This window comes from Crinia signifera, chromosome 19 (assembly GCF_055691185.1).
Source record: "Crinia signifera chromosome 19, ASM5569118v1, whole genome shotgun sequence".
Classification (NCBI taxonomy): domain Eukaryota; kingdom Metazoa; phylum Chordata; class Amphibia; order Anura; family Myobatrachidae; genus Crinia; species Crinia signifera.
The window spans coordinates 93128590-93143888 of record NC_139226.1 but is presented as its reverse complement, the minus strand read 5'-3'; the positions used below and the strand labels follow the sequence as shown (position 1 = coordinate 93143888).

At 39.9% G+C, this 15299-nt stretch overlaps 1 protein-coding gene across 10 annotated transcripts in view; it reads right to left on the bottom strand.

Moving 5' to 3' along the window:
- The window catches only part of PRDM16 (PR/SET domain 16), a 478584-nt gene that overhangs the window by 48727 nt on the left and 414558 nt on the right, over positions 1 to 15299 (bottom strand). For 8 of the 10 annotated variants that reach the window (XM_083162920.1, XM_083162922.1, XM_083162919.1 and 5 more), the window contains exon 5: positions 2273 to 2375. In XM_083162920.1, the coding sequence (XP_083019046.1) occupies positions 2273 to 2375 (103 nt within the window). The other 2 variants (XM_083162927.1, XM_083162926.1) reach the window with 2 other exon arrangements.

Below are 15299 nucleotides of genomic sequence, written 5' to 3'. Positions count from 1 at the left end.
AGGATGGAATGCATAACGGTTGGTGGTGGAGTGCATGCTACGACTTGGCCACTAGGTGGTGCTCTAGCACAGCACCAGCCACTATATAACCAGCTTTAATAAGACATTACAAGAACACTCAGTTGCAGGTGGCAGAAGCCAGAGAAGTAGCTTCTTACAGTAAATCACACAATGGACACATATGTACACAAACTACTAATGTGATTGAAACTGACCATCTCAGCCAAGTGGGTGATTTCTTCTGGCAATGCCATCCTATTCAGGGAGATTTCACAATTATTGCTACATTTGGCAAACATGGATTGGTCAGATATAGGATTGATGGATACGTTCCATGCCCTTCTGTTTCGCCATGTGTGGTCTAACTAAAGGACTGATGTCAATCTCTTTTATTATGTGGGCACTACCAGGTTTCTCAGTATTTGGGGGAGATTTATTAAAACTTAGAAAGAAATAAAGTACGAACAAATCGGTTCCATCATGTTACAGGCTGGGCTTGAAAAATGACAGGAGCGGATTGGTTGGTACTTTATCGCTCTCCATCTTAGACTGTTGTGTGTAAAGCAGAGGTGTTACTCTGGGAGGCAATGGAGTCATCTGCCGCTGTGCTCCTGCTCCCAAGGGGGCAACTCTCCTCCCCTGCGAGTTTGAATAAGTTAATTAAGTCATCTATATCGCTTCTGTGGTTGACTCCACCTCCTAAAATCATATTGTACATGACAAATAACTGCGTTCGTGTATCGGATGCGTGTCTTTACTGTAATCATTTCACTGCCAAGCAAATTCCCGCTACTACACCCCACTGTCGTAGTAATCACCACAAATCCATAGATCCTTCCCTGCAGAATATTGGGCATTGGCCTCCGCAACACAACAATTGCAGGCCACGTAAAACAGGTTCTTATCATGCGTATAAACACTTCCTTTCAGTCTGTTTTAAACCATGTTTCCATCTTCAGATTACATTTATTGGTTCAACATCTGGCTTCCTTCTCTCAGCTCCCGTCAGTGCCTTTCAGCAAAAACCTTTATAGCATATGAGCACTTTGGCTTATATTTGGTGCCCTAGCGTAAGGTAAAGATATCCTTCACTTTTGCATTTGGGACATTTATATCCAGTGTGTAGCATGCGAGGAGAGACTAGCGATCAGAGTTACCTGTATAATAGGCAGCCGCTGATGAAAAGCACAGAAAATGTAGATAAAGTCAAGTATAGTAGCAAACCAATGAATTCTCTGAAGGTAAATAATTGCTTTATATTATACAGAGTGAGAACAGAAACTAGGAACGACATTCCAACCTGCATTTACCTGAGCAGGACACAATCTTTCATGGTGTGTACACACGGTGAGATTCATTTGCTATTCAATTTCTGCTCTTCTGCTAACTCATTTCTATTCGATTTTGACTTTTTACACTTTCGATTCTGATGCGCTTTTGGCTTTCTGTATGTGATTTGCATGACATTTTAACTATGCTATAATTTTAAATAAAAGGTTGTTCATACAAGGGAGAGAGTGCTTAGGAGTGGCTTGATGATGCCGATACATTGGAATCAAATCGCAAGGCAAAAGATATTCGATGAATTCGATTTCCATTATATTGGGGGGGGGTATTCAATCACCTGCTGCGATTTTCGTCTGTTGGGGAAATAGCATTGGGGGTATATTCAATGCTGTCTTTCCCGACAGCATTAAAGAAGCATCTCGGCAAAACGAGCTCGACTTTAAAATCAGTCGGGCTCGTTTTGCCGAGAACGAGCGTGGATTGTCGAGCTCACGGCCGGATCTCGACAATCCATCCTGTTTCTCATGGCCACGCCCCCTTTTCAGTGCTCGGCAGGCGGGACATTGAATCAGTCGAGCGAGCCTAGAACGGGACAGGGTCATGGCTTGCGGGACGTCCCGACAGTCGTGACCCGGGATCCCCCATAGTCTTGGCTGCACTGTCTGTTTGGCTATTGGATTTATGCTAAACGGGAGCGCGCATCGGCATCGAAAGCTTAAAAACATGTTCAACCTCCATTCAATGTCTATGTGATACCGATTTGAGTTTGACTATATAGTCAAAAACGAAGGGTAAATCTCACCTACTGCTGTTAACCCTTAAAACCCTAGTAACATAAAGGTGGACACAGCTTTATTTTACTGGAATTTTATTTTGGACACATTTGAATTTGTTCAGGTTAAATAAATGTATACAAAGCAAGGATTTGTATTCATACACTGTATCTATAGGTACTGAGGATGTGCGCTAAACACAAATGACTTACCTTCTAGATTTGGGGGCATGCTTCCAAGGGAAAAATTCCCTTCCTTCATATAAACTAACAATTCTTCTCCAGGCTCAATGTCTTTTATAACTTTATAAAAAAGCTGCAATGACAAGATACAAAGAAATGAGGGTTAGCGAATCTATATGTGCACTATAGGTGTATTTCCCTTATACAACGGATATTTATTGCATATTAGCGGTGTACATTTTTGTGAATGGTCCACACAACATAAATCCATAAAAATCTGATCAAATACTTTTTGCAGACTATTTGTATTAAATACACCATTGTAGATCTGACCAAAAGTAAACTGCAGAACAAGTCTTTTTCGGGAAAGGCTGGACAGGCAGGTCCTTCCGCACACGGGTTAAAGCAATATGTATAGCTTAAAATTGAGTGTTGAAATTTTTAATGGTTGGGTATACAAGTCAGAGCGATGTGTAGTGAGAAGGAATGAATTTTGGCAAAGATTGACTTTGGGCGATATTCCAGTTATGGTGTTAACATAAAAAGAAATACCCACAGCACACCCACTAGATATTACACATCGCAAGCTGATCTGCAACATTAAATGCGGTAACAGGGGGGGGGGGGGGGGGGGGGGGCGCAGAGAATGACTCCGATCATATTTTTGTAAATAAATTGTAATGTGCTTAAATGTGACAGGAGCTGTAATGCATTCACAGGAACGCAGGAAAGAGGGAGAATAACAAATAGAATGTTGGCAATAGCAGATTCTTCCAAAGGACATTACAGCTCAGATTAAAGTGTAGTTACATGTGATCCTTGGTGGGTTTACTACATTTACTTAGTGTCTAACAACTGTGGCATATCAATAGTAAAATGCGCTATAACAGGCACTTTTTAGACTGCTCATAAGTGCCACTTGCATGTACATATTCCGCACAGAAGCTGAACAAATACACTCGATTATGAACCCTTTGCGTGCCAATATTTCTGTGGAGAGGTTCAAAATATCCGCTAAAAATGCCGGCGTCGCTCACATTTGTTATATAAATTCAAATACAAAAATGTTGTTTTAAATAAAGATTATATTTCCTACATAAGGTAAACATTACAGGTCATTATAACGAATATAAATGTTTGCTTGGCAATTTTAACACCTATTTTATTTTTGATTCACTCAAAGAGTTAATAGTAACAGTGAACAGTAGTAAATATATACCTATAACATGAAACTCACACAAACATAACATACTGTATGGCTGCCAGGCTACATCTTCCAATAGGATCAAAATTTATCCCAGAAATAATATTCTCCACTACGACAATCTAATACTAAACGCCATTCTGACAAACACAAGTTTGTTTTTGTGTTTTACAAATGGCGCCTGTTGATTACGGTGTTCCTTATAGCCGGTGACAGATTTCTAATTTATCTTTTTTTTGCTTTTGTGTTATAAAAATTATTTTTAGCTTTTCGGATATTGATGGAAACGCTTGCAGAAAAGCAACAAAGACGCTGATATTTCTCAGTACAGATGGAATATTTATTGGTCTTGCCAGTGCTGGATTTGGTGTGTTTTACGTCTTAGTGGAGTAATACACTGATGTAATTAACACCTCTTGCACCTGCCTCTATCATTCGTTCAGGTACCGTTTTAAGACTCCCCTCCTCAAAACAAATCTAGTATAACAACTGGGAACTGTCAACAGGACTGCGTTATCCAAAGGGTTAATTAAGATCCTCGTAACACGGAGAACTTCATACACTGCATTGATCTGTCAAACTAATACTTGAAAATACTGTATAATATCCCTACCAGGTGCGAAATTAGAAGCAAAAGCCAGGACTGGGCTGCAGACCATATGCCCGGCATCTCAGCCACTGTACGTCTGCAACCAAGCGGACACAGTTAACCCTTCAGGGGCTGGACACAAATCCGTCGATAACCGACGCGTACACAGCATTAAACATCATCAAAGCAGAATAATGACTCGGGAGTCAAATAAATAAACAAGTCAAAACAAAAAACCTAAGCAATTCTAGAAAACAAACAATATATTGAACTCATCGTACGTAAGTCCATTGGGTCCCATCCAGTTTGTCTGACTTGACCACACTGAAAACACGTGCTCGGAAAAGTTTATAAAGAGCTCTCTGGAGTTTATAAAAATAACAAGCCCATTCTACTTAACAAATAACAAGAGGAGCGGAATAGACCTAGGAGCCAGTAACAAAGATTACTGATCGGGACTGAATGGTGGATTTTTTTCCCCTCTTAAAGCTCCATGTGCCTTTCATACATGGTTGTTTGGCTAGTATAGAAAAGTGCATTAATAGTTTATAGAGGGGGATCGTGTATAAGTCTGGGGTTTCTCAACCTGTGTAATGTGTTCCCTGGGGGGGACCTCAGGCAGACTCATGGGGGTACTTCAGTATGATAAATTTAACTCAAAATAACAGTTTACTGTATTAGTCAAGAATATAATATACACAAACAGAAATCGGATATTTATTAAACATTTACAGCCACAAGCGGCCAATCGTCGTGTATTTAAATATACAGTACAAAAACAAATGTACAGAAGTTAGGGGTTATTCCGTCAAGAAAAATGACAGTGCTAAAGGATATTAATAAAAGGATCAAACTATTCTAACCAAAGCCAACAAACAAGAGACTTTTGTAGCGATCAGAACACATTACTGATATGGCACGAACGCCATAGTCTGCCCAAACATTTTACGTTTTAGTATCAACTCAGCATTATTTTCATCCCTTTCATAACCCCCATTCATTATTGAATCTGACCGAATGAATGGAATCATCATAAGCTCTAAAGAACGCCAAACTATCCAAGCAATGTATCACACTAACCCATCGTCACCCAATCACTATTTTAGAATAAAATCACAACCAACCAGGCACCAATGATGTAGACTTTGCGACTTGCAAACATCCGAGCAGTTGCAATCTTTATTTTCGGCTGCTGCATGGCTAAGTGATTGCTGATTATTTTTCATAGGGATAATAAATACAATACATACCCAGACAAATTTATAATGACAGAAATACATAGGGGACTACTGGCAAGACATTATTTTCTTTTAACTTTGGAAAAACCATGAGAAACAGTTTACATTCTCTATAATTGGTTTTAACAAAACAGCGCTGAATTTTTTTTTTTTTGTAAATATAATTACAGGAATATATAAATGTTAGTACACAAAATATTTCCTCAAAGAAGCTCCATGTATTTTTACAGCACCATACACAGAGTCAACAACAAATATTGACATTGGATTGCGCCTTATATTTGTAAATAAACATGATATATTGCATTGGTTAGCTTACAAGTGAGCGTTTGTTATTTTTAAAGCAAACGCTCAAAAATGCCTTACACGATTCTGTTAGGATGATGCCACAGCACATGATTTTTACGATGTAAAGTTGCTTCAATGATACCATGGAAATCTGTCAGCGTAAATAAAATATGGATGCAGAATTTAAAACGTGCAAGTGGCTCTTGTTGATAAAATGCTGAATTGACCCGCTGGGCTGGGGGGGTCGAATCGTTCTGTACACTCTAGCTTTTGTGGGACACTGTCCAGCTACATTACAATGCTTCTGTATGAGGAATGCAAGCGATCTCCCAGGAACAAAACATACCCTAATAAAAGGATTGCAATATTGATATGATTCAGCTGACAATCCTATGTATTAATCTATCATGACCATGTTATTTTACGGTTATAATAGGTGCGATATAACTAAATCCATCCATGAAAATAGAGTTATTGAGGCAATCGATTAATGGGAATTTGCAATTGTGTTTTAAATAGATTGTTTTTGTTTTCTTATATTAGTCAATGTAGCACTATACAAATAATACTAATAATACTACTAATAATAAAGTAAATACAAGATTAATCTAGTATAACAAAAATAAATACAAAATAGCTAACATCATTGTCGTTTTAACAATTTCTGTTTTCATATATTAAGTTTTCCAGACAACCTAGCAACATACTAGACAAATCCAATCATTTTAACTGTTATTTTTGTTTTGAAATAGACAAAACATGAATGCACAGTATATATACACAGAAAATAATTGTCTGCATTTCACCAACATAATTATTTCATGTTTCTATCTATGGGCACTGCTAAAATAATACAACCAGCAGCCAGATAAACTGAAATAAAACTAATATTTCTCACACAATAAAATATCCCTAATTAGGGATAAACACATTTCATTTTGCTAAAGGGGGAAAAATAACGATGACACTATATTCAGCGTATGTATGTTGTTTATTAAGCGTCTTCTGCATCGTCCCGACTGCTGCAGCCACTGGGGGGCGCACTGTACCCACACATTTCACTATGCCCAGAACGAAACCTGCAGCTCTCCAACACACGCTCAATTCCAACCATAGTTATTCAAGGCAACTTCATTCTTTTTTTTTTCTCATTTTATTTATTTTTTTCTAACACATCTTGGTTAAAATAATAATAAAAAAGACTAAGAATAATAATTATAATAATGATTTTAAAAATAAAATAAAAAGAATCCTCATCTATGGACTCTGGGTGTCCTCCTGATACAAGCGTGTGGGAATTGCACTGAAAGTCAGCGTCAGAACTTTCCCAAGTTTAGCAGCAGACAGAAGATAGACAGAACATCGCAAGACACTGCGCAGAAAGTGACAGGACACACACAAAACACATCATCTAACCTTTTTCCTCTGTGTAAGGTGCACCAGCTCTGAGGCTTGACTTGTGTCAAGAGCCTTCCAGTCGGCTACTATAGCAGTGTCTGTGGAGCTCGTTGCAAACACCATCCTTCATGCATTAGTGACACACACACAGGGCACAGTGTCAGTCTGTGTGTGTGTATGTGCATGTGTGTGTGTATGTGTGCCAGGCCTGAAGATAGTCCCTGGACTATCCTAGCCTTTGCATCATCACCTTATCTCTCCTGAGGTGGGGTTTCATAGCAGATTATCCGACTCTCTCAATGGTCTGAGATGCAAGCCTCAGTCACTCCCCCTAATCTCATCTCTCCAGAGACCCTCCCTGCATTATGTCTGTATCACAGGCTACAACAGGCTGCAAATCAAGGGGGAGAGAGGAAGTTTCTCCTCTCTTCCTCTCCAAGTTTTCTAACTGTTGGTGCATTTGTTACATTCTTCTGCAAACTGGGAAGCACTGCTTTACACAGACCATGGCTGCTAATGACAAGCATAGGGGTTATATATTATTATTATTTATTTATATTAAATATACCACCTAATACATTATTTGAGGGCCTTAAGGGTGGCAAATATTGTATTTATTGTCCAGTCTGTTAAAAATAAATTTCACCTTTTTACTAAGTATACTGGAGAGCGCATTTCGATAAGAAGATATTTCAGAGTGATTTATTTAAATGTATATATATATATATATATATATATATATATATATATACACACACACACACATATATATCTAGATATATATATATATACATATGACACACACACACACACAGTCATACAGACACACATTTATATATATTATGCATATATATATATATATATATATATATATATATATATACACACACACACATATATATATATATACACATATGACACACACACAGTCATACACACACACACACACACACACATTTATATATATTATGCATATATATATATATATATATATATATATATAATTGCAGATGCAATTGATTTGTATTGTATTTGTAATGACAACACAACACATTTTCAAGATAAATAATAATCAAAACAGAAATTAAAACAGTGTCCTTTAGAAATGAATATACAATTCTAGAAACAACTTCCCATGTATATGTATATATATATATTTTTATACATTTACCAATAATTTAAATACTTTTTCAATTACAAGAATTTAAAATCTGATTATGTATAAAAAACGATTACTATTATAATTATTATTAAGAATTTTATTACAAATTATTATAAATAAGAATTATTATTATTAATAATTTTTATATCTGGCCTCTGATAAACATTTCATTAAAAATGTTTTATATTTTGAAAGTAAACATTAATTATGCGGCATTGTACAGTGTCTTTAATTGTATTTATTATATTGTACCAACAGACAATGCACAAAATAAAAACACGTGTTTCTGCATGGTTAATACTAACAAACATAAGTTTTTTTCTGTAATACCACTTTGGAACCATTAATTATCCTTCCACCTATCGCCTAAACCACGTGGGTAGCAGCTAGTTTAATTGCGTAAAATGGAATAGATATTTCGCAGTCATCCCTCTGTAAAATCTAATCATCCTTTGTACAGTTCATGTAAACACACGCACAGTTAAATGGTTTGTAAATAAAAAGTAAAGCAGAATAAATGACCAAAAGTAAGGTTTGGTTAATATAATTTCACGGTTTCTGGGATATAGTAGCCATGAGTGGCGGAAACAAAATGCATCACTTTATTGGTGTAATATAATTTCATTCAATTGTCTAATAATAAAAGGATTGGAAATGGTATTCTGTTATCTATAGATTTCACGTTTCACCTGTCATCTGTACAAACAAAGAAAAGGCTTTAACGTTAATTGATTATGTAGGTTTAAAAATGCCCCATATGTTTGCCGAAGCACTTTACAGACTCAGTTTGTGTAACCCAGTAAAGCAAGGCTCTGCATCACTGATGCACACTACTACTGTGGAACAATAAACTCCTCGTTGTATAAACACCTCACTCACAACAACCATAGACATGGAAGAAAACCAGCAAATATTCAATCAAAAAATAAAATAATCATCAAAAAATGCCCTGAAGAGAAAAAAAAAAACGCACTTTATATCTAAATGAATCATTAAACTGATTTGGAAATCGAGAGACGTCAATATCAAGGGTAAGAAAATGTTTGTAAGCCAAACACCAATATGAGCGAATATGCCTTGTTCACAAATATGCAATGGACAAACCTAGAAAAGCGATAAAGGATATACTTCTAGATACAGTCACCCCCTAATAGTAATTGTGCCACCATATAGCATGTTATTGAAGTAAAATAAAAACGGGCAAATATTAAAAACAAATTAAAAAAAACCACAATGATGAAATGTATTGGAAATAAATAAGTAATTATCTCAATTACTTATTTATTTCCAATACATTTCATCGTTGTGTTTTTTAAAAACCTTAATAAAGAATTCACATATTGTGCACCGTTGCATGGTGTACAAGATGAGACGGGGTACCCAAAAATCTAATATTCTCCCCCAGGCTGTACTTGGCAACAACAGAGCAGAGTACGGACTACAAAGCACCTACAATACACAAATGCATTTATTTACTGAAACCCTCAAATTATGCCATCAAATAAATATAGAATATTATCAATGACTAAAAGTATTAAATGATCAAATTCAAGTATAAAACCCATATAAACTATGCCCAAAATCGAAGACACATAGCGGGCTATTCAATGTTCTGTTCTCGGTCTGCTCAACTGAAATTTTGAAGGCAGGGATTCAATGTCCCACCTGTCGAGCTTCGAGAAGGAGGCGTGGGGCGAGCAGCGGCCTGGAATCGGCAAACAGCGGCCGAGAGCTTGTCAATTCCCGGCTGTTCGCGGTAGAACGTGCAGAACTGCTAGTGAAGTTGGGCACATTCTGCCAAGATCCCTATTCAATGCTGTAGAGGAAGACAGCATTGAATTGGGTCTTGCCGCCATTTCCCCCGTCGGGAATGGCGGCGGGAGATTGAATATTCCCCATACTGTTCCTGGGGCCCATACTGTTCCTGGGGCCCAAAATGAAACGCCAATTGAGCCAGTTACCAGTCTACTGTCTTATTGGTGAAAGAACAGTAACACATCTTTGTCATTTCTGAATGAACTGATATACATGTTTATTTCTATAGTTATTACTGGCTAAATAATGCTTACATGTAATAATGAATGGAATTATACCAAACACACAAAGGATAAAAAAAAAAGTATTTTCTTTTTAATCCTGTAGAGCGCGAGTTAGAATTCTCATCTCTGTTATGTTGTGCTTTGGATATTGAATTGTTCCCTAACAAAAGGCTCCACTTCCTGACAACCCATGTCGAGAGTGTCCAGACATTTGGGCACATGACTGACCCGTTCCGCCGGCCCAGCTCTGAACAGAGAGGGGAAGAGGTGGAGGCTGCACCCAGGGTCCCCATGTACTTTCTTTTGTTCAAATTACTTGTAAAATACATATATATATTTTCTTCTGGGCCGGTGGAGAAAGCTTGTGCAAAATCACTAGCATTGTGTTCCTTAGCGATAGACGTGGCAGCTATGTGCATTGTCTGCTAGTCCAACAAAACAATTGTTGTCTAGGAATGACTTCACATGAGCTGTAGTAAATATGTTTGGGATCCCTTGCTGTCATAATCAGCAGTGACTGTGCCATAAAACTTCTAGAAGGTGAACACTTTATCGAATAACAAGAATAGAGACTCTCAAAAATAGTTCCATTTGAGCCGCCGTCTTTTATAGCCACTTGGTGGCTAAGTACGTTGTATGATGTGTGAGTGTAGATAGGGCTGGTGCTGGGTCTCTGGCATCCTCCTGTCAGGGAAATCAGTGGTGCTGTGAAGCACAGTTTGTTGTCGCACAGCACATTTATTAAAGATTTACTACTGTATATATAGGTCACATCCTCCATACCACTGCAGAAATCAGCGTGCAGAATCCGGATGGTGGAACAGCAGGGGGCGCACTTACATGTTCTGCAAACCCTGATGGGTCAACCACTGAAGGTCGACACCTGAAATATATCGACATGGATAAGGCTGACCGGGTCGGAAGCTCGATACTGTCTAAGTGTACCACACCCCTTCCACACTGTAGTAGTTGGTAGGGCATGAAATACTGCCTGTCAGCACGTCAGCTAAAAAAACATGAAAAACTCATGTTGACCTTTTGACTGTCAACCTTCCCATTGTCGACCTAATGCTTGTGTCAACCTTCCGACCCTGTTGACCTTACCCATGTCGACCTATTTCAGGTGTGGACTAAAGGCCTGTCAACCTTCAGTGGTCAACCCAATAACCATATAACAGACATATGTAAGAGCAGCTGTTGCCTAGACATGACGAAGGCAGCCATTTTGTGAGGAAAGATACAGCCTATGAACCCACTAGGGGCTGGTGACATTACTGACAACTCATGATGGTTTGGCTATATTTTGTTTGCCTGTAATTACAATTTTTTTATTTGTTTTTTTAATTGTTGGAAAATATGTGGAACCACCGAGTCAGCCATTGCAGATGTGCCCTGTTGGTTGGCAAATTAGAGCTTCTTGGCATCATACAGGCGTCAGACTTTTAGAAAAAAATATGTGCCTTAGGGGGGTGTTCAATGTCGGCCGCTATTTCCAACAAGGGAAATAGCGGTGGCTGCCTCTTCAATGCTGCCTCTACCGACAGCGTTGAAGGCGGAGTTTGACAAAACAGATCCGACTTTTTGCATCTGTTTTGTTGGAAATGGCAGGGGATTGCCGAGTTCGCGGCTGACAGTCGGAATCCCACATTGAATACCCCCTTATTCTGAGCAAGGTTAAAGGAAATCATGGGACAGTGCAAGCCACACACTAGGTGCAGAACTCCATCAGAGTATGGCCTGCAATATGAGCGATTAAGAACCTGTGTTCCTGACCAGTTATCTGGCATGCCTTCGACCCTCCCATAACACGCCCATAAAATGGTCCCTCCCAGTGCTTAAGATCAGAAGTCCTTCTTTCCTCTTACAGAGTTGTCCTTTTGTGCAAGTATACAGTGTCACTAAGCGCCACGCTTTATTGCGATGAACGGGAGTGATGCATCGCATGCAAAATGTAATCCTTGTTGGTCCCATCCCTAAGATAGTAGTAGTTCTCCCCCTTTTTTCTACAGATAGGGTAAAAAAGTGGAGTCTCTGAGTGGTTGTGGTAGTTTGTGGGATGCATGGTTGTTGGGGGTGAATTTCCCATGGGGCACTTGTCTTAGGGCGGCAGTTGGATGCTTGTGTTGGTATGGTTAGCCCAAAAAAGTACCAGTAATTGCTAAATATTTCCACTGTACTGTACAATGGGGCGGATGTATTCAGTCAGGTAAAGTAATAAAGTGGAGATAAGGTGGAAGGTGATAACTTTCCAGCCAATCACCTTCCACTTTATCACTTTACCAGGCTTAGTACATCTGCCCCAATGTGCCATCTTGATTGGAGTGTAAATTCCAGCATCCCAACAGCCTGTAAGCTACTGAGGCGTCCCTTTCTCTGCAGCAGTGTAAGGATAAATGTGAGGTAATAACAGAAGTGATAGGCATGCCCTTACCCCCCCCCCCCCACCCCCCACTCCTGCGCGCGCACGCACACACACACACACTCCTCCTAAATGTACCATGCTTGTGATTTCATAATATTAAAATTATAGATAGGAAAAAAAAAAACATTTGGGGAACTGGATACATACACTGAAGCTGCTGACATGGGTGGACATCGCGGCAGCCTGAATCACGCCCATACCTGCACATGTCGGGTATTTACGAGAACTTTGCTCACGGCTAATCCTGTCTCCCCCTTTGGGTCAGGTTCCTAAGTACTAGGAATTTCACCAACTAGGCATCAATCTCCAAGGTAATGGTAGTAACCATTTAGAAGTCCAATGTTAATTTCCTGAGACCAGCTAGCAAAAGAAAGGTCAGGCGATATGGCCCACTGGGAAGCAATTCTAAGGTTACTTATTGTTATTATACCGTACATATAGTACCTATATGCTGCACCTGCTGCCAACCAGTGACATATACAGTTCACGAGTGACATCACTAGGGCAGATTTGCTGCCCACATCAATAACAGTTGGAACGAACACTCACTGTGAATTTTTTTTATATGTATGCAGATGACAACCTTAAAAATGAACTTAATTATAAGAAATGGAACCCAGAAATAAGATATTACTTTGCCCTTTGAACATCACACAGTCCCCCCCCCCCCACACACACACACACACACACACCACAGAGGAAACAGAATGGCAAGTTCTTCTTTACACGGGGGTACCACCTTCTCATGAAGCTGTACTAACCACAGGGGTCTGGTGGTATATATTATCTGTGTTCTTACACAGTGAACTCCCCACAAACCCACAGGTACCTAACTCAGTAAGTTACACCTCAATGTGAAACACCAACCCCAGCAGACAGCTGTCATGGCAGAACATATGATCGGTGTAACGTATATAATAGGCTGTCATAGCATAATAATAAACCTTATGAAACAATTCTCAGAAACACCTTTGATTGGGCAGGTGAATCTTCCAACATGACAACTTGACACAGCCATAATACACTTCTATTACACCATATACAGATATTAGACACTGCACCCCAACATGGCCTACTACTGGTTATGACCATAATACAATTCTATTACACCCTATACAGATATTGGACACTGCACCCAGGGCCGGTGCTAGGGTGTCTGGCGCTCTCCTGCAATCCATACATTTTGCGCCCTTTCACATTACCATTGCAACAAGCTGCAGCCCGATTATGGGAGTGTATGCAACATGCGATCCTATGGAGGATCTCGGGTGCATGTACATGTATGCACACACCATCTCAGTGCTGTGTCCGCAAAATGTCGCAGGCACTCAAGGTGCCCATACACGCTGCCAGAATCGCATACGTTATTGGCTAGATCCGAAAGCATTGCAGTGTATGGCCACCTTTAGGCACAAAACCCAGCCCATTATTTAATAAGTGTCTAAATTAATATAAAAAAATCTACAATTATTAAAAAAATTGTTATTAACATGTAATAAAAGACTCGCTGTTCTTTTGCTGTTTAACTCTTCTGCAATCCCTCCTCTTCTATCTGCGTAGGCAGGATGCTGAGGACGCCATTACACCCCTCTCATGACTGAGGGGGAAAGGAGGGGAGAGAAGGAGGAGATGGAAGAAGAGGGGAGGAGATAGAGGGGGCAGAGTGATGAGGACTGGCACACTGAGAAGAGGGAAGGAAGGGGAGGCAGCGCTGCTGCCTGTTCGTCATTTGATTGACAGCTGACAGGTGCAGGGAGCAATGGGTAGGGGTCCGATCCGGACATGACATGTCATCCAGGCATTCACAGACAGTGGTACATGCCTCAGCATAAGTGTCTGTGAGGAAGAGGGGGCAGGTCGCAGGAGGAGGACAGTGTGGGAGCGGTGCAGGGAGCTGCTCAGGCTCTCCATACTGCCACCCGTTGACAGACAGGCGCTGCGGGCGGTGTGCAGGAGGCAGTGACAGTGAGGGCTGAGGCAGCTTTAGCAGAGCAGGGAGGGAGACAGCGCCTTTTCAGCATGGCGCCTCCCTGCTTTGCAGGAGCTGCTGAGTGGGTAGCGCCGGCCCTGACTGCACCCCAACATGGCCTGACTACTGGTTATGACCATAATACAATTCTATTACACCCTATACAGATATTGGACACTGCACCCCAACATGGCCTGACTACTGGTTATGACCATAATACAATTCTATTACACCCTATTACAGATATTGGACACTACACCCCAACATGGCCTGACTACTGGTTATGACCATAATACACTTCTATTACACCCTATACACATATTGGACACTACACCCCAACATGGCCTGACTACTGGTTATGACCATAATACAATTCTATTACACCCTATACAGATATTGGACACTACACCCCAACATGGCCTGACTACTGGTTATGACCATAATACACTTCTATTACACCCTATACAGATATTGGACACTGCACCCCCCAACATGGCCTGACTACTGGTTATGACCATAATACAATTCTATTTCACCCAGACAACGAACACTGCACCCAGACATGTCCTGACCACTGGGTATGACCAAAATACACTTCTATTACACCATATACAGATATCGGACACTGCACCCCACCCACTGGGTACGACCAGAATACACTTCTATTACACCATATACAGATATCGGACACTGCACCCCACCCACTGGGTACGACCAGAATACACTTCTATTACACCATATACAGATG